The 23,642-nt window shown below is 41.4% G+C and overlaps 1 protein-coding gene across 1 annotated transcript in view; it reads right to left on the bottom strand.

The window, feature by feature from the left end:
- The window catches only part of LOC142588471 (uncharacterized), a 334,812-nt gene that overhangs the window by 220,669 nt on the left and 90,501 nt on the right, over positions 1-23,642 (bottom strand). Inside the window, exons 18-21 of the mRNA XM_075700246.1 lie at positions 20,352-20,535; positions 18,461-18,601; positions 15,430-15,559; positions 9,917-9,994 (exon numbers count right to left, since the gene is read on the bottom strand). Of these exons, the coding sequence (XP_075556361.1) occupies positions 9,917-9,994; positions 15,430-15,559; positions 18,461-18,601; positions 20,352-20,535 (533 nt within the window). The remainder of the gene's footprint in view (positions 1-9,916; positions 9,995-15,429; positions 15,560-18,460; positions 18,602-20,351; positions 20,536-23,642) is intronic.

The following is a 23,642-nucleotide window of genomic DNA, read 5'->3' as shown; positions in this document are numbered from 1 at the left end:
TAAGTTTTTTTTATATAAGCTCAGCTCTGAATGAAAAAAAGAATATGACCTTAGAAAAAATCCATGTACTTATACGGCTGCTGACACGTTTTAAATAAATTTGCCTTTCGTTATTTTTTTAATTGCAGCCCGTCGCGGCAGCCTCACGTGCATGCTCGCGCGAGCAAGTGCTGCTCGCGCGCAGCGAAGCATATAGACGGAAACACGTGGAGTGATACATTTTGGTGACCGGACTTCTTGCGTAGCTTCCACAGCATTGCACCTGATGTATGAAATGGAGTATATATCTGACTCAGCAGATTTACTGAGAAAATAAAAAAAACAGACATATAGGTGTATCCACATTCTGCCCACATGTAGCTAGCCACCACTACAAAACTAGCCTATTACTTATGGTATCTAGCAAGACTGACGTATCAATAACACAGCTGTAAATGCATTGAAAGAGTGAGGAGCTTCCAATAATTGATGTTTCACAACAACCACTTCAGTAAACAATTTGACAGGACTGAATGCTCACGAAAGTCCCATCTAAAGATGTGAACAATAGCACAACTGCTATATTCAAAGCATATTTGAAATGTATAAATGGCATCACACAAAGGAACCGTGCAATGGAACATCATCTGCCTACCACACTGCCACGCAAACGCAATTGCCATTAATCAGCACAGTGCAGTTGCATGCAGTTGTGGTGTAAACATAAGCTGTCTTGTGACGATGATAAAAGACCATGTCCTACTAGAATATCTAACAAACTTTCAAAGATGGTTTATGAGCTTCATATACTGTAGCCAAACTATCTAGCTCGAACTATTAAAGCTACTCATATAAATTTATGCAACTGTATTTTTTTTTAATTCCCCCCCCCCCCATTATTGGATATCCTAAACCTCTATGATTGTAATCCAAGCCACCAATGCCATGGTTTTGCAGTTACTCAAAATATGGCCCCTTTGGTTAAAAACTCATCACTGTAAGCAGTTGACATCTGTAAACCATTGCTGGTATTTTCAGGTTTTACGTTGACTACTGCCTTGCACACCTACTCTGAAAAAATTCATCTTTTAAGGCAGTCAACAGCAACTCACTAAGACTGCTTGTTCTCTTGGAAAGCACTAACAATGCATTGTACAGGCCAAACAATTAACAACAGAAACTCACCACACTTATTCTAAACAAAAGTGCTCAAAAAGTGCTACTGTCTATGGGAACAAGGAAGTGTCTACTCTGAACAGACAGCGCAATTGATAGGAAAATCAAACATGAGTGCTTGTTAAAGATCACATCAGTAAGTAGACATGCTATAAGAACAAGAACAATCTCACTGAGAGATTAAAGATGGTTTGTTAAGATAAACCAGGCTGCTTTAAAGTTACAACCAAACATACTGCTCACAAGCTCAGAAGCACACATCTTTCCAGTTTCTAGCACTGTTCACTCTTTCCAATGTTAACAAAGATTTACAACTCTTTAGGTGAGCTTAACACATGAACTGTTGGAAAATTGTAATGTGCAACAGCAAGAAAGGGAGCAAAAATTTTGAATATGATGGCTATACCAATGTTTTAAGTTTATCTTGAAATAAATTTGACTTGGCTGTGTCGGTGGAAACAGCTAATGATGCCCTAAATTTGTTTCACCTTCCTCAGTATCAATTTTTTTTACTTACATAAATCAACAGGCTAAATCCAACAGGTAAGATCTCTAAGTTCAATGAACTACAATAATGCAGACATTTGGTCCATTTCTACTCAGCATACCTGTCCTGCGCACCTACCTCAGCATACAGAGGATGTCGGTTCGATCCCGATCTACAGCAAATTATCTTTTCATCTAATTTCATTTCCCTTTATTTGATTATTTCTACATTTCATTTAAACATAGCAGCTTCCTCTGGCTTCACTGTCTATCACTTCAGATGATTGCTACAATAACATGCCACTGGTTCTTGGTGAAATAAGTGGCAATGTGAAAGCACTTTACTTCTGCTTCACATGCAAAGGCTGCACCATATTTTGCATACCTTTCAGTCATAAAGGCTACAACTGCAGTCAAAGTAGGCAGTCATGAAAAGCCTCAATATACATGAATTAATAGGCAAGTTTTCCATGGTGCAACTTACTCAACAGCAAGATTATAATGAACAAATCTACGTAAAGTGTAGCTATCAGATTCAAAATGACCCATGGCTTCCTAATCTTAGTGCACTATCCACACAACTTCTAAATTCACCCCTGTGCAATCTGGAATCCCTCAGGGCTCTGTACTAGGGCCTTTATTGTTCTTGATTATTATAAATGATTTGGTTAGGGATCTTCCTATTGTGGCACGACTTTTCGCAGACGACTGCAATATTTATAAAAAAATCCGCACTCCGGCAGATCAGGAATTATTAAACGATGCGTTAACTTGCATACAGACATGGTGTTCCACGTGGCAAATGAGTATTAACATCAAGAAAACAGTTGCAATGCAAGTAACACGTAAGGTTCAATCTTTTAAGTTCACTTATGTCCTCAATGGTACCAGTCTATCTGAAGTATCAAGTTATAAGTACCTAGGACAATTAATTAATCATGATTTTCGTTGGAATGATCCCGTGACCTACATAATTAAGAGAGCTATGAAACGCTTAGGATATTTATGCTGATGTTTAGGTAAATCAACAACAGGAATTAAACTCTTGGCCTATAAAACTTATGTAAGACTGATCCTCGAATACACCGCAGTAATTTTAGACCCCCATACAGAAACTAACATTCAGAAACTCAAGAAAGCACAGAGGAAACCAGTCAGATTTATTTATAACTCTCATAGATGGAAAACATCCCCTACAGCCCTTTTACAGACAACCAATTTGGATAGCTTGGAGACAAGGCAGTGTCATGATAGACTAAAACTCTTCTATTTACTGTACCATGACAAATTAGGAATAGATAAGAATTTATACTTTCAACCAGTACAGCGACAGCAAACTCGATCCTTCCACTCCAGGAAAGTCAGTGAATATTTGGTCAAAATGAATGTTTTTAAATACTCGTTTTTCCCACGTACAATCCGTAACTGGAATGAACTGCCTGCTGAGGTGGTCGAAAGCCCCACTATTTCGTCTTTGATATGCGCACTTGATCGTTTGCAATAAGTACTTGCCTTCTATTTATCAAGCGTTTTTGTCATGCATTTTCATTCATGCGCGCTCCCCCCTCCCCATTCTGAGCTCCAATATCGAATACTCTCTTTGTTATGCGCAGTGCCAAGTGCTGTTACGCGCAACATTAGGATGGTGTTGATACAGAATTTTTGCATCCTTGTATCGTTCATTAATTCTTGTATTGTTTCAGACCCACTCCTGCCCAAGGCCTGACACTCAGGCCGGCAGTATGTACCAAATAAATAAAATAAATATATACACTGGGTGTTTCAGCAAACACTTTCAAAAATCTTTAAAAGTTGCCTGTGGCAGATATCACAATTCCAGTTCTTAAGCTGGTCTACTCGAAGCGGCGGACAATACTTGCACAAAAAATTGAGATGCAAAATCGACTAATTAATAAAAATTCACAAATTAAGTTTTAAACTAATTACATAATCGCCCATACTGCAATTTTCTGTGCAAGTAGTGTCCGCCGCTTCGAGTAGACCGGCTCATAAACTAGAATTGAGCTATCTGCCACAGGCAACCTGTAAAAAATTTTGAAAGTATTCGGTGAAACACCCTGTGTGTGTGTGTGTGTGTGTGTGTGTGTGTGTGTGTGTGTGTGTGTGTGTGTGTGTGTGTGTGTGTGTGTGTGTGTGTGTGTCTATATTATATATATATATATATATATATATATATATATATATATATATATATATATATATATATATATATATATATATATATATGTGATTTAAACTGATCAGACATTCACATTGCCCTAACTAGCATCCTTGTACTCAAATTTACAATACATGTGTAAATGCAAGTGAATTTCTACAACTAAAAAGCAATCAATTTCTAAGTGACATGTAACTTAGCAAATACAAACTACCAAGAGCAAGAACTATACAGAGTCCTGGATATTTTGCAGAGCGATGGCATTTTGGCATCAACTTCGTTTAGTGTAACACTTGACACAGTGAATTGCCTGACTTTTAAGAAACAAATGCAAATTTGCCTGCGCTCATGGGGATGCGAGCTGTTGCCGCTACCGCGCAACCATAAACTTGTTTTGCCGCCTGCCATCAGCTGCAGAAAGCAGCGTTTCAGGGAGGGCTGCCGCCTGTTCTAGGGGCAGGCAACGCAAGGCAGCCCTCCCTGAAACACTGCTTTGCACAGCTGACGGCAGGCGGCGACACATGTTTAGGCTTGCACCATCACAGCAGCACCAGCTCGCATTACCATAAGTGCAGGCGAATTTGCATTTGTTTCTTAAAAGTCAGGCAATTCAGTGTGTCAAGTGTTATACTAAATGAAGTCGACGCCAAAATGTGATCGTTCTGCACAATTTGAGCAAGAACAGTGCAGCGGTAAGCGCAAAATCTTTCTTCAAACACGTGGAGCGAAATATTCAGGACCCTGTATAGTCAGCCACTGATTGAAGTGTTGAATGTCAATGTGCACCATGAACATGAATGCAAACAGATCAATGAGCAGTGTAAGTGTCAATAAGTATAGTGTGCCAATTTACCTGACATAGCAGGGACAACTTGCATGGCTAATGAAAAAAGCCCATAACTGTGCAACTTAAAAGCTGTGCAAGAATCGGTGCTTCATGAGCATAGTCTACAGGTTAAAGTCCTAAAAAACTGTGGTGTGTCCAACCTGGCAGCTTAGTAGGGATAATGTTAAAATGAAAGGTAACTTGAAATACTTTGACATGGGAGGTAAGTACACAGGACTGGAATGTTTAGGAACTCTACCTCAGAGCACTAGTAGTACACTTAGACATGAGTCAAAAGCACTGCAGACTTTGTCTCTTCAATTTTAAAGCGAAAGCTGTACTGGCCGCAAACTTGCGATTTCGCCGTGGCGGTGCTCCGAGGAGGCACATGACGTTACAATGCGTGCCTCACCGCGGATATTTCTCTCTCTCTCGCTCCCTAGTCACTACTGCGCATGCGCCACTAGTAGCACCGAGCCACAGGTGTTCCGCCGCTGCGCCGCGCCTTTCCACCGCCACCATTTGCTATGACGTAACACCGCGTTCCTCGTCGTTGCGCTCGCCTCTGCTCGCTTCGCCAGCTGCGTCGCATGCCTGACAACATGTCGGAGGATTGAAAAGGAGAGCTTGTGTGCGCCGCAACCACAGTTGAGGCGGCAGTATGGACGGCGACAATTCTGATAAGCAGGAGGAGGCCTGGAATCGACATCGGAACAAGATGAAGAGGAAACGAATCGCCCAGTAAACAGACGAACAGCGCGCCGAACGACTGGCTAAACGCCGCAGCATAGCTAGACAACCAGACTAACCTGGACTTGCAATCAAGATTAACCAAGGCTAACCATGCTATGCCTTAGCTTTCGCTACATATGTCTTGGTGTAGCCAAGCTAAGCCACTGCCAATTTTTTCATGTGTCTGGTACGTTTATGCTTTGCCATTTTATTCTACATAATGCAAAATTTATATATGTTATACAAGAAAACTAGCACTGCTGAAAAGCCTTTATCAATGCTTAGATTTTATAATACCAGACGCAATAATTTAAGAAATTGTAATTCACACACTTGTGTTTTAATTTCTTAAAGGGCCCCTGAAACAGTTCGGACAAATTCTGGAGACACGTAGGGTACAGCTAAAGTTAATCATTCATGCCACAATTTGTGTGAAGTGCCTCATATTAAGAGAGCTATGGACGATTACAAGTTACCCTCCTCCATAGTCATGCATTTTCTCCTCAACTCGTTCGCCGAGTGATTGGGGCTAAGCTCCGCCTTCACTGGCTCTGCGTCATGATGACACCTCGTGTCGTCTACTACCGGTTGTCCAGGAGCAAGCGTGCGAAGCCCCTCCGCCAGCTGCTTGATAGTCGACTCCAAGTGAGAGTTATCGAAGCAGCATGCGTCGCAAGCATTCTGTTGCAGCGCTGAATGTGTCTGGTATTCCGGTAACCACAGGCGAGCTGGGCATTTCGACAGATGGGTGGAGGCATAAACTCAAGCTGATGAAACTTCAGCATAGACGTACGTGAGCGGCCTGATCAGTCTGCATGGTCCAGCCACCTGGTGCTGCAGAGTTTAAGCAGCCAAGCAAAGAACTAACATCGCTTTAACCAAGTGTAAAACATTTTAAACATTTACAAAAACAATGTGTTGACAATTATGCTCCTGAAAAAAAATTTACACCAGCTGCAAAGAATACACTTCGTTACTGCTACTGTGTTTGGTTGAGCTCTGTGCCACCGGGTGGCTGCACCGTGCAGACCATTCACGTTTGCGCTTCTGCTCATCCCGGGAAAGAGCACGGTCAAACAGCCAGGCCCATTGCCCTTGCGCTTGCATTTACCCGAACACCAGACTCGCGAAACACTATTATGGTAGTAATCCTCCGGTGTAAAGTGACAGCCGCAAACGCGCAAATCCTGCACCGATCAAATATCAATAGTCCGATGTGCTGCAGCCACTCCGCTCGTCTGCTGCCTTGCAGAGGGACAAGATGTCGCAGCTTGACATATTTCCAGTCGCTACGTTTGCAGCCCACAACGCAACAAAGGCGATTCGTGGTACTCACAAAAAGACAGACTGACACTGACCGTGGAGCTCTCGTGAAGACGGAGCACGTTGCAACTCAAGCAGACGACATTTGCTGTGTACCGGAAGTGCTTGAGTGTACTGAGAAATTGTTCTTGTGCATTCTCTTTCTGTTACTTTCGTTTTATAGAAACAAATGAACTAACATTCAAACTATTACAAACAACATTTGTTCACCATAAAGTTGGAAAAATTATCGATGATGCGCCCTGGGCAGCCAATCGGATTGCCCTACTGATGTCATTAGGGCAATTTACGTCAAATGGGTGGGGGTGGCTGAAAATTCAGACGAGCAGTGTGCTGTGATCGGCAGCAATGTAGATTTTTAAAACCTTATGATAAATTACACGCTTTATACGGAGCACTTAGATGTGTCAATTAATGATCAGAAGGACCTAATCTGACAACTCAGTATGTTTGTACAAAATCGTCAAAATCATTTCAGGGTCCCTTTAAGTTGCTTTCTCCAACTATATATCAATAAATCACTACCAGAAGCTGGAATTTTACTGAAAACAAGCCAGTCTAACTGCACTGTAGCCAATAAACTAAGCGCTAGTCAACAATTTTTTTATAGAATTGTAAATTGCACAAAAAACACAGAACGAAAAAGACTGGATACACAAGCCAGACCAGACGCATTTGTGCTGGTTTTTGTCATTGCCCCATGTTTTTTGCTTCATTTACACTTATGCATCAAAATGAACAAGCCTAGTTTTCTACCTTGTCAGAGACTTTTTACATTCTAGCCTGACATAGCATTTAATAAGGTACTTAAACATATGACAGTAATGTACACTTCTGCATGCGAGTTCAACCATGTGAATACATGTTCTAATGCACACTTAACCCGGGCTGCCTACCAAACCATAATGCCAATGCTGGGCACAGAATTACCAAGTACACAAGAATTTGAATTCAGTGCCTTCATCACAGTTTAGTAGCCATCACAGTATGTCTACCAACATGCAACTAAAACAAGCGATAATACCCAGCCAACCTGACATCCAATTAATGCATGCATTACCCAAATTGAAGATAAGGTTTCAAGTAGTGTTAGCAAGTGCAAACATGCAGTGAGTACCGAGTTATTACTAAGCAGCTGTACCAGAACCACAAAGATGAAATTGAGAGAGAGAAGGAACCAAAAAGATAATATATCAAAACACGTTTTAACATTCAAATGAAATGCAAGTGCAGCAAAGGGGGATGTGGGAGTAAATAAGTTTGACAAAACATCAACAAAAATCACAATAATAGCTCCACTATATACAACATAAGCAAAAGACAGAAAGTTTCCATATTAAGTTATAAAGTTAAAGAAACAACCAAAAGTAATCTCTCTGCATGTTTTAAGAACTAAAAATTACTGAGAAATGGAGCCGTCATGATACTGTATGCCACTGATGTCCTGCTTTTTCACATGTTCTATACCTGGCATCATAAAGCAGCAGTGCAAAATGCACAGCCTGTGGTGGCTATGTACTATGGCACCATAAGCTAAACATATTAAAAAATGTGATGGGCAAGCCCCAAAATGTAAAACATATGACTCCATTAAGCAAAAAGCAAAGCAAACTATGTCTAATGAAACAATCAATAATCAAGGCAGAAAAGTATCCTAAGAAGGAAGTCATTTACATAGGAAATAAACATAAACTAGAACATTGTTCACATGTTTAAAAAAAATGTTAGAAAGGATGCACTAACCGGAAAAACATACGACCCGAAGACACTAAAATATATGGCACCCTCAATTGTAGTTAAAATCTACGTAGTGCAAAGCATTGTGCAAATCGCTGCAGCATGTGACTGACATGTACCGAGCTGGTGGGGCCCGAGCGGCCCAAAACAGCTTTGGCAAGCTTATGTTTGCATACCACAAATTTGGCCTGGGTCAGCAGCTTCTTCGGACAGGGCATTTTGATAGAAAGTTTTGACGTGCCAACTCGGCAAGAATCGTTGTGGCATGAGATGCCGATACACGTCGAGCAAGTGGGGCCCAAGTGGCCTGAGACAGGCTTTGTTGATTTCCTAGTGCATAGTGTTTCAAGACAGCAACGCGACACCGACAGGAAACAGAAATGGTGCCTAGGCCGGAGTACAATGCCGCCAGAGCAAAAGATGACCCTCACTCGGTGCTGCCACCAGCAGGGAGTGGCAGCGTGTTTGGATTATCTCCTTATATAAGCGCGCAGTCCAAAAGCTTGCATTCCGACGGCCCTACGCCACATGCACTGCAAAACAGTTACATGAAGATGCTTATCGCAACAGGGTTGGCAGCGATAGCTGTGAATGCAATGTTCAATGACCCGCAAGGAGATTTCCTGGTACTGGAAGAAAAAACTGAGCGCATGCCAGCATTTTCATGTGACACGGCCAGAGGAGTACTGGCGGGAAGGCTGCCATGGCAGGTGCCTGCTGCTCTCGATCACTTGCTGCTCTCAATCCCATGCTGCTCTCGAATGTGCATGGGGCCTACCTTTTCTTGTTTACAGGGGATTTAGCAGCTGGAGAACGTATCATACAATCCTATGTTTGGGGATGTACTGAACATTGTTTCCGAAAAGTAGTGTGTTCTGGGAACGTATTAACCGGTAAAAAAGAAGCGCAACTGTATTGGGTCATTCTTGTGTTTTCGATTGTGAATGTTGGCACCAGGAAATTGCACAAAACGAGATTGTATCAATGAGGTTCTAATGTATTAGGCACACATGAAAATTGTATCTAGCAAAAATATGCCACTACTGACACACTTGTCAATAATCATACTTCCAAATTCATATTTTGAACTTAGTATGTAAAATAAAAATATAGCAAGCAAAAAAAAATAACTGTGCTTTTACCAGATAGAAATAGAGGAAAAGCACCATGCCAAGTGATTAAAGCAAGCATATCTTACTTCAATAGCGGCTTTTCTCCAAAGTATAATACTATGCCTTCATCGTACCTTCTGGTCAGCCCAGTAGGGATTAATATTAATCATCTGAGCATAATAGCTTTGCTTACCATTCTGACGTCACGCTTAGTACTATGCATCAAATGAGCATCAAGAATGGCCAAAGAAGCTATTGATGAAACACAGGCAGAAACGCTAGCAAATAAATCCAAGGAAATGGTGAAATTGGTAGGAGGAGTTTGGGAGAGAAAAAAGGGCAAATAAAAAAGCTGCAGGTGCACACCTTTCGCGCCACATGCGTTTTGTGGGCGACAGGACGTAGGCAGAGGAGCAGGAATCGCCGTCCCAACTAAGCAGGGAGCTGGATGTGTGCAGAAAAAACAAATAAAGGGGGAAGAAAGCGAAACCAAAAGAACACAACACTAAAAGTCATGAGTGTCGCAACAAAAAGCACAAACAGGCTTCAAGCTACAAAGATCAGAGGAACGCACTCCCATAGCCACACTCTTAGTGAATGGACCCTTTTCATAATTGCCAAGCTAGATTTTACACCATATTTGCAAGTAGAGCGTACAAGCAGTCTTGTGACATGGAAAATGTAGATGTGGCTCTTGTGATGAACCACATGCAAAAGACAAGCCCTAACCTTCATTTGTACCGTGACCAGTGCCGCCATTAGTTGGGCAAATGTTCAATGCAGAGGAGGGCACTTGTAAATTAAGAAAAGGGTCTGTTACAATGCAAGATCAAACTATTTTGTATTGTGTAAAAAAAAATAATTTTTAAGCTATGTTAATATATAAATGAAAAATGTCTGCACAGTTTGTGGAGAAGATAAATGAAAGCACACAAAAACTTTCTACAATCGTAGTGAATTCAGCTTCACAAAGAAAGAAAAAGAAAAGGTCGTAATTAGCCAAGTCAACCTTCTGTTAAGCAAGTAGCCCTCACACTTTAACAAAAATAAGCAAGTGTGCTCCAGGAGGAAGCAACATAATGCTGGGGGTAGGCAGCTCCACAACACAAAAATCACTTAATAGTTCAGTTGTCTGTATAAAGTAAGATGAAGCTGAATATGAGAGTACGTTGTCCTCAATCTAAGGTTACAATTACACAAGTGCCAGAAGCAAGGTAAAAGCTCCTACAGCATGAAGCCATAGGTTCTGAGCTGTAGCATTCAAGTGGAAAATTCAACTAGGATGACTATTTCCTTACAAATGACACCTTGCAACCTAATTGAAAGTGGACAGAACAGGTGCACACCAAGAGGAAAATGTTATGCAACCTTCTAGTTTACCAAAGACTCGTTTAATTGCACTTTCATTTTAAAGGTAAAATTTGCAAGAAAACGCAAGATGACTTTGCCCATTTTTCAAAGTGTATGGTTTTTCAGTACCGTATTTACACGATTGTAAGTCGACCCCTTTTTTAAAATTTGAAAGTCTGAAGTTGGGGGGTCGACTTACAATCGAAACCAAAACATGGCCCCGCCAAAAAAAAGCGATACCAACGAGAGCTACAACGTAGTTACAATTTTATGTTTGCTCTATGGTCCCACCCGTATCTTTTCGCTATCCCGCGTGTTTGTTCGCTTTTCGGAAGGGTTTTTCAACATTTTTGAGTCTTACAGTGCGTGCAACACTCATGGGGGGTGTCGATAGTTGATGGAAGCGCCGCTATTCCCATTTGCGGCGGCACTCTTAGAACGGCGGCCCTTGCGGGGAGTATCGGTAGTTCATGGAAGAGCAGACACCGTTCGCGGGTTTCTCTGTTTAAAGGCATTGGTTAGATCAACTTTTTGACGCGCTCCACTTGACTGCCGGCTACGTGCTACTTCTATGCTTCCCCACTCGTCATGAGTGCTGCAGGCTCACTAATCTTTCGGCACTCGTTCACAGCAGCGTTCAAGAGGGCTGCCATCCTTTACGCCGAAGAAACAAATCACTGCGCAGCGGGCCGCAATTTCGATGTTTCTAAACGGGTGGTGCGAGAGTGGCGACTGCAGCGAAGCGAAATTTTCACCCTGTGGCGGCAAGTGAGAAATTTCCGACGTGCCGAAGTCTGGACGCTTTCTGGAGCTGTAGGCTAAGTTTGCGGCAGCGTTGCTGAAATGCGTGATCGGTCCCTGCCAGTGAAGTGTGACGTGGTCATGAAACAAGCCCGGACCTTCGCCTTAATTTTAAGGTTCTGCTCCGCCGTGAGTACGAGTGGCTGGCGGCAGAAGAATGCGAAATTACGCCAACCGGACCTGTCAAATGAGCCTCCCTGACGGCTGCGTGTGGTTGGGTGCATTTGGCGGGGGCTGCTGTTCTGCAAGATGTCCTGGTGCGGTCGTTTGCCAAATTTGAAATTTCGCTGGACCACGACGCGCTGTGGGACCGCAGCAACGATGACGATGGCAGCACTAGTGAAGACGAGTAGTCCAGTGACCATGTCAGCTACTAATAAATTTTCGTTATCGAATGCGCCCTCGTTTTTTTTTTTTTTTTTTTCGGTCAAGCGATATGGGGGGGTCGACTTACATTCGAGTCGACTTACAATCGTGTAAATACGGTACTACTTTTTATATCCTCATTGTACAATGTATACTTTATGTGAAATAAACTCAAGATTAAGCTTTTTATATTCTGTAACAATGAGTTACTCCTCACTTACGAAACACTACTACAATATCAAACCATCAACAATTACATTCAGTGGAAGTAATAAGCAATAAGCAAATTTAAAAGAGCATTCGGAAACATTTACAATAATTCAACCTTTAGTAGATAAAAATGGTCCACTGCCATTATTAGCCCCTACGCTGCCTTTGCAGAAAGAAAGAACACTACTGATGTGGCTTCAAGTAACAATAGAAAGCTCTATGTTAATAGCCACTTCAAAAAAAGTCTAAAAGTTGCTGACAAAAAGAATTCAAACAATATTGCAGTTAGGCCAAGCCTAGCCTGACCAAAACTTCTTGTCTACAGTAATAAATATAAGAACCTCAAGGAGACATACATATAAATGAGGATATGACAGTTATCACTTCCAACTGTTCTTGTACATACATGAACCTTACTGGCAATGGCTAAAGTTGCCAATCATTCTTGACTCACTCTCAATGCCCTAGGTTTAAGTAAAGCAAGATATGGAAGTTAAGGCTGAAACACACTGACTGTTGACATGATAGTACACAAAATTAGAAGTGGGTACAAAGCAATTTTCTATGGAAGGCAATTTCTTGCACTAGAGGTGTATAGCAACAAGCATTTCAAAGACCTTCAAAATGCATACTAACTGCGTAGGTAAAGTACAAAACATGTACCATTCTTAACTAATGGTTCAATAATTTGAACACTCTCCCTTTGATTTAATTTGTGGCCTGCTGACACATACATATTTCAGGAGATGTTGAAAGACATGCAACTCACTAACCCCGTAAGCTCTCAAGTGTCTAGCCAACAGCACAAGACCAACTAGCATGCTGACATAGGTTGCAGAGTATACCACATTTCATACACTGTATAGTACCACATTTTATTCATTGAGCACTATATAAAAGTGATCATCACAGTCCAGAAGGATCTGTCATGCTGCCTTAAGGGCTGTGATAGCTTCTTATGAGCAGATATTAAGCATGTTTTTGAAAAAGCTGTTAAATTCAGCAGCATCAGTCCTGTTCAATTGACCTTCCCTGGGAACTAAAGATTAAAACTCTAAAATTAAACTGATGTTGGAAAAGAACTTATGTGCCAGTAGTACTATAAAGCCACTTAGAACAAAGTAGATATATTAAAAAAATAAACAGGATTTGGCATTGGAAAATTTCTTCATTTCACAAACAATGAATATTTCATTTTCCTATTCCTGAATGCTACAGCACAGAATAATAAGAATGCTTCATCCAAAGACAGACTTTATATTAGCTGAAAGCTGAAAACAGGCTATGTGCATTCACACTAGTGGTCGCAGCACAAAGCAATCATTGCATATTGAGTAAGTTAAATTACCTTGTGGCTGCAAGCTCATATAAAAGCATGTGAAAAACTAAATCACAAATTAGCAGCAGGGACAACAGAGAAGCAAGAAGTAGGAAGCAAACAGATTGAATTAGATGTATTAACACCACACAATGATCAGACAGACTAGTAAAATGTAAAGTGTGAGGCACCTTCATATATACCCCACTAGACAGCACGCACACACGCACACACACATGCACGCACGTGCACACACACTCAGTGCTTCAGCTAAAGTTTTCAGGCTCTTCAAAAATACCAGTGCAACCTAAGCAGATAAAGCCTGTGCAGTATTGTTTGCAGGGTCCTTAAGCAAATCCAAATTTATTTGTATTTTAATCAGTTAATTATCTAGGATTAAATCTTTTTTTACATATTGACTTCAACTATGTTTAAATAGAGAAGATGTAGTACATCACTGAGAACAAACAACAAATTAAGTTTATGCAATGCTCCCTTTCAGACAGGGTTTATCAATTTTTTTTGGCATTAAAAGAAAGCCCACAGAAGCAAATTATCCTGCACTGACAAGCCTGTGTGCCACACTACACTTCCTTCAAGTGCATTGTGAATGAACCAACCCTCCTGTGCCAGACCTGATGGACCCATCAATGCAACAAGCTGTCAATAATGTTGCTGTCCAAAGCCTTCTTCCCAGCCACTCTCCTAGTGTGACATTGCATGATGAAACAGCACATCCTGTTTTTCAATGTCGATAAGCAACCTATGAGAGCAAAGCTATAACACTCTGAAGCCTTACACCAACAATTACACAAACTGTCGCTTTTCATTTTGTTTAGAGTGTAAGTTAGTCACAATAGTGCAATCAATGAAATAAAAGAAAAACAGTTCAAACTGGAAGTGCAACAACTGTTTCTAGGTGGTAACAGATGCCACTAATAATGTTTTGCAAGCTTTTCTAATAGTGAACATGAACTGAACATTTTTTAAGTAAAAAATCTGTTAATTTGGTTTTCGATGACAGAGGTTTGGGGAACGATAAAAATTTAATAAATTATCTTTCATGGAAACATCTTTTGATCAAGTATAAAACAGTGTTCGATTCAATGGACAGAACCAGCAACTCATGTCACCTTTTCTTATAAGCTGAAAGACATCATCATAATGGATATCACAAATATTGTTTTGTTAGCTATACATGCAAGTAAATTGGAACTGCGCTCAGGAGGAGAGATCTAAAGGAGCAACCCGTCCTACTTCAACATCACTCTTTCATCAAATTAGATTTCAAGCATTAGATTTCAGCACACATTGTTTCCAACTATTAATCCATAAAAAAACTGGGTACACGTTATATTCGGGGGAACATTAGAATCGGGTACATACTGCCAAATGAAGCAGTGATGTGATTTGATTTTTTTTTCTGTCTGTTATTTTAACTTGACTCGCAAGATAATTGCACCAATTCCATCTGTCCTTTCAAGGTCAAATTAATGGAAGTTGATGGTATACATTTATTTCTTATTCATGTACGGGCCACACTCGAGAAATTCAGTCTAACATTTAATTTAAGGAGAGTACCACCCTTACATGAGAATATACAGCATTTTATTTTCCTGAAGTCCATGTTCAGTTCATATGAAATAAGATACTGCATCACAATGCACCAAAATTTTCCATTTTTCTGGATTGACAAGTTGTTCACCAGATACACAGAGCATGCCAGGCTACATGAAGAAACTATGTAGCTAGTCATTCACACTAAAATCTCATAGTTAGTTAAACCAAGAACAAAAACTTATCCCACAGGGCACAGGCATGTACTAGTGCATACCCAGCGTGAATAGGCGTCCGGGACAGGTCTACATTGTCTGGTGCATAGTTGCCAACAAAAACAGCTTCTGTGGTATGGGCCTGCGTTGGTGACAGGCGCTCTTCTTCTTGTGTCAGAGGTGCTGCATGCCCTACAGCAAGCAATGTGTCAGTTTTGGTGGCAGTTCATAAGAAAAAAATAACATCTAAAAATCACGTATTTATGCTTCCACTTCCCTCATTTTTCCAGACTTCTCTGTATGCAATTAAAAGTTTAAACAAAGCAGCTATTTTCCAGTAAACAGTTCAGTCAAAACACAAACTTCAAGTAAGTCCAAATTTGTATGTTTCAGCTTTGCAAATAACTTCCCTTATTGCAAAAAGCATTCTCACTGGTCTAATGGCATCAATGCACACAGTCAAGGGAGTGAATCAAAAGTACAACACTATTATGGCTTGAGCACACGGTCGGTACAGTTATTAACCTGTGTGTTAATAATCTCCACTGCAGTTGCTGCACTTGGAACAGATTATTCAGATCCAACATACAAAATATATCTACCAAGTTAATTTAAAAGGACAAATTGATGGTGCCCTTGTCTTTCCCATCATCTTGCCTACACTGTTCACGAATAGGGCAGTTAGATTTGTTCTTGATAACTATAGCCGGCAGCTTAGCATGACAGAAAGCAAATTTAAACTTAAATGGCAAGAGCTGAAGGATCGTAGAAAGCATATCAGATTAAAATTTTTCCATGATATTTATTATTCTAAAACAGGCATAAAACGCAAAAAATATATCCAGGCACCACACTATATATCTAGGCGACTTGACCACTGTTTGAAGGTCAGGGAATTTTCTTGTAGGGGTGACATCTTCCGTTATTCCTTTTTTGTTAGAACTGTTCGAGACTGGAACAGTTTGCCATCGAGCATTGTATACATTACAGAAAATGATGCTTTTTTCCACACGTTGAAATAATTTGTTGATGTATTCATTCAAGTTTGTAACCTCCCTGCTGTAATGCCCTACGGGGCGATGCAGGTAACTAATAAATAAATAAAATAAATAAATAAAATAGGGGGTATTCTGTAAGAGTCCACCTCGTTGACTGTCCATTTTGACCGCCACTGATTGACTGAGGCCGCTCGTCTCCTCCTCGCTTGCACCGCTCCATCCTATCAGTAGCGGCCAAAATAGGCAGTCCACCAGGTGGACTCTTACAGAATACCCCTCCAGGACACAACTTGATTTCATGCAGCTAATAGTCGCAATTATCTATTCATTGTACACAGTCAAAAGCAATATTTGTAAAATTCTAGTGATAATATAGTCGAATGTCAATAATTCGAACTTGAAGGGGCCCGAAAATTAGTTCGAATTAAATGAAGGATTTGTTTTTGAAGTATTCATGCACAATTGCACGATGGACAAACGGTGCGAGTCATGAAATATCGCAGCACGCAAATACACAGTGAGTGAAGACCACAAAACTGCACATGCCAGCCAATTCTCGCTTCTCCCCCGATAATGGCAGAAAACAAAACTTCAAGGAGTGGGCTAAGCTGGCGACAGCGTGAAGGCAGGCACGCGTGGAGACCGTCGAACATGAGGGAGTTACGAGCAAGTTGAGAGAGAAGGTGAGGGGAGCGTAGTTGTGAGCAAGGGCAGGAGGGAATCAGATTTGCTTTCCTGCCAGTCTGCTGGATGGTGCTAATTACCTCTGCCACCTACTGCCACCAAAGCAGCGGAGTTGCCAAGGCCAGGACTGGGCCTCCGCTGCTGCTTCCCTCTGCGTGCTCGCGTGTTTTTTGCTTCGTCTGCTGACAGATCGCCGCGGTGTTTCTTTTTTTCATCCTGCGTTCTTAACACGAGCTACGTCTTAAGATGATGAAGTCGTTGCCACTGACCATAATCATGTTGGTGTGCTTCCCTTCTGTTGTGGCGGTGCCGCGTTCAAAAGACAAGGAGAATGCGGTACTCGGTGTCGCTTTCACGTCCTTGTATTCAAGGTCTGTCTTGTCATACAGAATCGAATATGGCGCACTGTCTCCAATAACCTTTCCGTCGGGACATCTCGGTTTAGATGCGTCATTGTAAAAAAAAAAACAAGCGCGAACGAGACCAACTAAAACAAGAGCTGACGCAAGCAGACGATAGTGCAAAACAAGTGGTCCGGCTGAACCAGACGCCAGTACGAATAGAGCAGTCGGGCAGGTCCACATGATACCAGTTTCCCGCGTGTGCATCACCGTAAGGGCCACTATTATAGGTCTCCTCCACTCGTGGCTCGCTTGCCGCCACAACGAGCCACAAAAAATCGGCACAGAACTGATCCCTCCTGCAGTACGCGTTTTGCTGCTAATGTGGCCGAGGCATTATGGCGCAAAGCAGAAACGGCGACCTTGGCATTTGAGAGAAGGTAAAATTTCTGCCACAGTGTTCCCCTCCCCACGCGCGGCATTGAGGGGTCCCTCCTAAGCCTTTTCCTCTATGGTGGAGTCAGAGCAATGCTGGTTAGAGGCACCACCACGTGATTTGGCACGCTGCTTAGAGCACTGTCGGAGCACAGTATATTTGAACTGAGCATCGCAAATGCACGTTCAAATTACTGGGCATTTTCGCTCATTGGAATACACATAACTCTGAAGGGAGCACGGCGTCAGTTCCAATAAACCGGAAGTTCAAAATAAGCATGTCTGAATTAACGAGATTCGACTGTATTACATACTGCACAATAAGATACTACATAGGTGTCAAACAAACCCAATTTTTTGCAAGTTTATGCTTTACTGCATTATTCAGAGACTGAACACTCTTCTTCTAATGGAAACCAATATGAACTATTTATTTAGTTTTTGTTTACTTATTTACTTACTGCAATCCCCATACCGAGAATTTTTACAGGGTGAGATAAAGTAGAAATCAAAAACACACAAGGGTTTCACATGAAGAATGCAAGTGTTAACAAATACCAGAATTAAAAGGTTTTTCTGTATTAAGCATGCAGTTTGCAAGGTATTGGATATTCAGTTATATCAACTCAACTAACCTGGTTCCCGAGTGATATGGATAGATTCCGTGATGCGTTCATCTCTTGTGACGTCAATTGGCAAAGAATCATCACCAAGTGACTTCATTTCATCAGCTGTCAGATACCGGAAAGACTGGTCGCCCAACATGTTGTCCTCAGCTAGTAATAAAAATAATTAATTACAAACCTGTGGGTTCCTATGTTTGTTGACAAGTTGTGAGACATCCTGGGACACACTGTCGCTGAATACTAATTGCTTTAAAATAAAAACAGGTTTTTCAACATTAACACAACACAGTCTTGTTGGTCACACCCCTGATTTTCATTTTTTGGTCGCATTAACCCTTTAATGATGGCACACATAGATACCCAGAAACAATTTTTATTTTCTACCTAAGAGTGTAAAAAACAATGAGAATAAGCATCAATGAAAAGAAAAAATGTTTTGCAGAAACTTTTTCAGCAATAGTGGTAAAACACCAGGCAGAAAACTGGAAGTGGGCTTCACCCCAAGCTGCTTATGACTGGAATTTATATAGCTAGCTCTTGTTATACGTGAACCATAGGTGTACATTTCATTTGCTTAAAGGGCCCCTCACGAAACCACATAGCAAATTTCGGCTATACGTTGGAAGTTATGTGCCCTCTAAGGAGCATTCTGCCGCAAGAATTTTTCAAATTGGTTCATTAATAGCCGAGATAGAAATATTTCAGTTCTGCGAACCCACCATTTTAGGAGGCAAGCGCTACTGCCAAGAGAGAGACTCCCTCCACTTGCCCCATCTTGCCTCCGCAAGGGAAATTCTTTCCCTGCGTTCTTCCATACTGGACCTCAAGGATCGCGTGATGCATACGTCACGGGCTCTGCCTTCATTTTTTTTCCTCTCGCTTTATTGCTGCACGGTGCACTTCACTGATGGAGTCATGCACAAGCTGTTACATTTGTCTTGCATCGCGCAACACACAATTTTGCATGATGTGCACAAGAACACCTGACAAGCAGTATAAGTCAGTGCTATGCGAATACTGAGGCAGACGACACAAGTGGTTCATAGAGCATGATCACGCACTGGAACACAGTAGAAAATGAAATACTTTTGTTGTCTGCACACCTGACTGCAAGACATGGGAACAAGCAGACAAAACGAAAGTACATCTCTATTGCTGAGGTGCGAAGTAAAACAAGAGCACGCAGACTTTCGGTTTATGCGTTTTATTATTTCTCTAAACTTTATTTCATCTACTGAAGCCACAGATTACACAAATAACAGATGTTGCTATGAATAATTTTTTAAATAATGTGCCACTATGAGCGACGTCACAGCACTACCATGTACATAGGTGCACTTGTGCGATATGCGTTGATTCTTCGGCTGGAAGTGTACGGTGCCAGTGAGGAGAAGGGCAAACTGCGTTCGGTTTAAAATTTTAGCTCTTTCTGCGGCGCTTAGCGATGGAATACTTAGCAGACATGATCGTTAGCACGCACTGTATGCACAGCGCTTGTCAGCTCAAAATGGCCAGACCTGGTGAAGGGCCCTTTAAATCAAGTGTATGACATCACTGCAGCCTGAAACCTTGCACTCGTCTGTCTCCTCTGACCATGCTTCCACAAGAAAGCGAGTCACATACAAAACTTCTTCCTCGTCCTGTGTTCCTGCTCTAAACCAACAAATGATGTTTGCTTCCTGTCATTCAGTGTTGGCTGAAGACATTTACCAGAAGCTTCCAAGTTCCATACCGAAACTCAGCAAAAAAAAAATTTAAAAATTCTGGTTGTCTCTAGGCAACACTCGTCAACAAAGGGTTAATGTAACAAAAGGAACAAAGTACAGAAACTGGTGTCTTGGGAATAACTCTAAGGATCTCCTAGAAAAATATTTATATACACATAATTATCATTACTTACCAGCTTCATCTTCAGAGTCACTCATGAAAGTTTCATGCATAGTTTCTGGGGCAACCACACGATATTTTTCCTCTGTCACAGTTGTTGTGGTAGTGGTCACAATGGTTTCTGTCACCACCTTCAGCGTTTCCACAACAGATATGTAGCCTAAACGCTGAGCTATGGCCAGTGCAGTCTGCCCTTGCTGCAAAAACATCCAAATTATTATCAGCACAAAAGCCATTAAGTGGTAAGTAACCACCACTTTCAAATGCTGATAAGCATGCATATTAATACTACCTTTCCGTTTGTCAAAATTTCAGCCACTGCCAGAGTCAGGACAAATTTAGCACCAAATAAAGCTTCTCAAACTTTTGCTGCCCTTTCATTTCTATACTCATATATACTGTACTTACTTGCATAATGATCGCACTTTCTTGTAAAAAAAATTGAGGCAAATTCAGGGGTGTGATGATTATGCGGGTTAAATTTCCCGTGAGAAGAAAAAAAAATTTTTTTTTCATCCCGCGTTTGCTGTGGGATGACAACAAGTCAACAAGCAGGTGGCTGCTGCTGAACAGTGCGGGACACCAAAACAAAAACGGTGGCCGGCGGAGCAAGCCAAACGCACCGTACGCTATTTCTTTTCTCTTCGCGAGAGTACATTACGCGCATTGAAACAGTTTCTTCCATATCAATCATGAATAATATCGTAAATATCGGCAAGCTTGCGACAATAATGTAGCCATGTCCACTTTGAGGGGACAGAAACAGAGGTGGGCGCCCTTAGCTGCCAGTGATATAGAAACACATGGCGGGCATGCTGCGGAAACTGCGGCCTTTCTCTTCACTACTATCCTAATATGGCACGTTTCCGCTAAGGGTGGGCGAATATCTCTGCTGTGTTACAAGCGTCGGCGTATGAATAGGGTACACTGCTAACGTATCGGTGTAAACGTGGCCACTATCATTGTCGCTCGCAATTTGTTGCGTGCGCACGAGTGCAGATGAGAAAAATTGAAAGGCACCTTTTTTGTTGTTGTTTAGCTGGGAAGAAGTTTAGGCGTGTTGGTGGGATACATTCAGACTGGGATACATAGGGCAAAAAATTGACACAGGGACAAGTAGAACACAGGACGAGCACTAACTTTAGCGCTCGTCCTGTGTTCTGTTTGTCCCTGTGTCAATTTTTTGCGCTATGTATCCCAGTCTGATTGTTGTTGTTGTTGTTGACCAAAACAATTATGAAGCCTACAAATAATAAAGCCAAGGTAAGTTTGGTTGTACCTTTTGTTTTCATGGAAGTGCAGAAAGTGGTGAAAGGAAAGAAATCGAGCATCTGCTTAAGAATGTTTGGTGCGTGCAGACCTCCTGGTACGTCTTCAAGAGTCGTTCGCGGGGCATTTGACAGATGGTAACCATGATCATCATTAGCTAGACTTGGCACACGACATATCGTTGCGACAAGTTCGGGGTGCGATCATTACACAGGAAAGAAAAAAATCTAATTTTAACGACAAAATTCAGGGGTGTGATCATTACACAAGTGCGATCATTATGCGAGTAAATACGGTAATATTTTCAGGAAATTATACAATTTATTTCTTTTTGTTTAACTCGCTTTAAGTTCGTTCAAAATTTCATCATACGAGTATCACTGAAACAAAAAACTACAACTACACTGTATTTCTTACACCGAACTGCTACAATCGACACAGGAAACCTTATTATTGCAGCCATATATGCCAAAAATGCCCAATGATGTATCTACACAAAAAAATGAACTACGATACATTCTGTATTCAAGCATCAGCACTTACAATATACTATATCGATGTTCATAATGTGCACATGCGGAAAAGTGCAATGATGTTGGGGAACGAAGTGTACCTAACGACACTAACATAACTTCTAAACCTCTGCCACAAAGGGACATCGTGCATGCTACTCAACATCCATTCTCAAGAATTCCTAGCCATGTAAAACCCCATGATGCGGGTCACAACATTTAAGAGGTGCCTTCTTGTTGTACTTCTGTGACATTAATGGCACAGGAGTGTTGTAGGAAGACAGACACTCTATAGCTTGGCCACAAGAGCATAGCCACATTTCCCACTTTTCCTGCTGCTCAAGAATAGGTATGGGCCAGGGATGAAAAACAGCAACGCCCCAATTTGCAACAACACTGCTCTGTGGTGGCTGATGACAAGCTTCAGTCACATGCCTGGATCCCTAGTATGAAGCAGTAAGCTGCAGATAGACAAAAGTGCAACCAAGCAGGAACAAGTGGTGAAAGCAACATGTAATTAGCAGACACCAGTAACATTCCCAATATTATGGTATATCATTAATTATTTACTTTATCATGGTGACTTCAAGCAGTGCAAGTGCCATGGCAATAACCATGCAAGGGTAGTTAATTTCTGGTACTCTAAAATCTCATTTTATAAGGAAACTGACACTGGTCATTGCATATAACGAAGGAAAGAGCATGGGGGTCTAATATAGCGTGAGTGAGGCAGCTTGCTCAGGATCTTACAGCACATGAAACTACTGCAGTAGACTTCGATTAATTCGACTCCACTTAATGTGATTTTTCAGATAATATGATCCGAACCGACAGTCCCAGCCAATCGTTACAAACCTAAATTTAGCCTTTGCTGGATAATTCGAACTTGACCAGTAAGCATGCATGCCTGATCCCTAGGATGACCCCAATAGCGACTCCTTTACTAGCAGCGTCTGTCTCAGCAGAGCTTAGGGGGCAGCGAATGCATTGAACATACGTAAAAAATCTCCCGTTAAAAATGCCTATTTCTGGCCTGCCCTAGGAAGGTTTTAAAGATATAATGGTAGCTCACAATGTCCGATTACAGTATTTACTTGTTTCCAATGTGCATCGGTTTTGTTTTTGTTTCCCCAAGAAAATCTGGCTGAAAACCACATTTGCAGCATTCGTATGCTTTGCCGCAAGGCAAAGATAGCTTTAGAAAACCGGCCATCACTGTGCAACACATTAGTAGACCCATGCCCATTTTTCTTGCTAAAAGATCGGGTGCACATTAGATTTCTACTTTGCTTAGAAACATTAATGTTATCTCTACATTACTTTCCTGCACTGGACACATGGAAAGTGGGTGCGTTTGATTCAGAGTTGTGTTAGAATTGGGCAAATACAGCTAAATGAATCAGCTATGTGTTTCGACAATTTTTTTTTTACATCTTGTTTAATTCAACCTGCCGGATAATTACATCAATTTCGTCGGTCCTGTCAGGGTTAAATTAACGCAAGTAAACCATATTACAACAGAA

This window comes from Dermacentor variabilis, chromosome 1 (assembly GCF_050947875.1).
Source record: "Dermacentor variabilis isolate Ectoservices chromosome 1, ASM5094787v1, whole genome shotgun sequence".
Taxonomy (NCBI): Eukaryota; Metazoa; Arthropoda; class Arachnida; order Ixodida; family Ixodidae; genus Dermacentor; species Dermacentor variabilis.
Note: the sequence above shows the minus strand (reverse complement) of the source record. Positions and strands in the feature narration are given on the sequence as shown.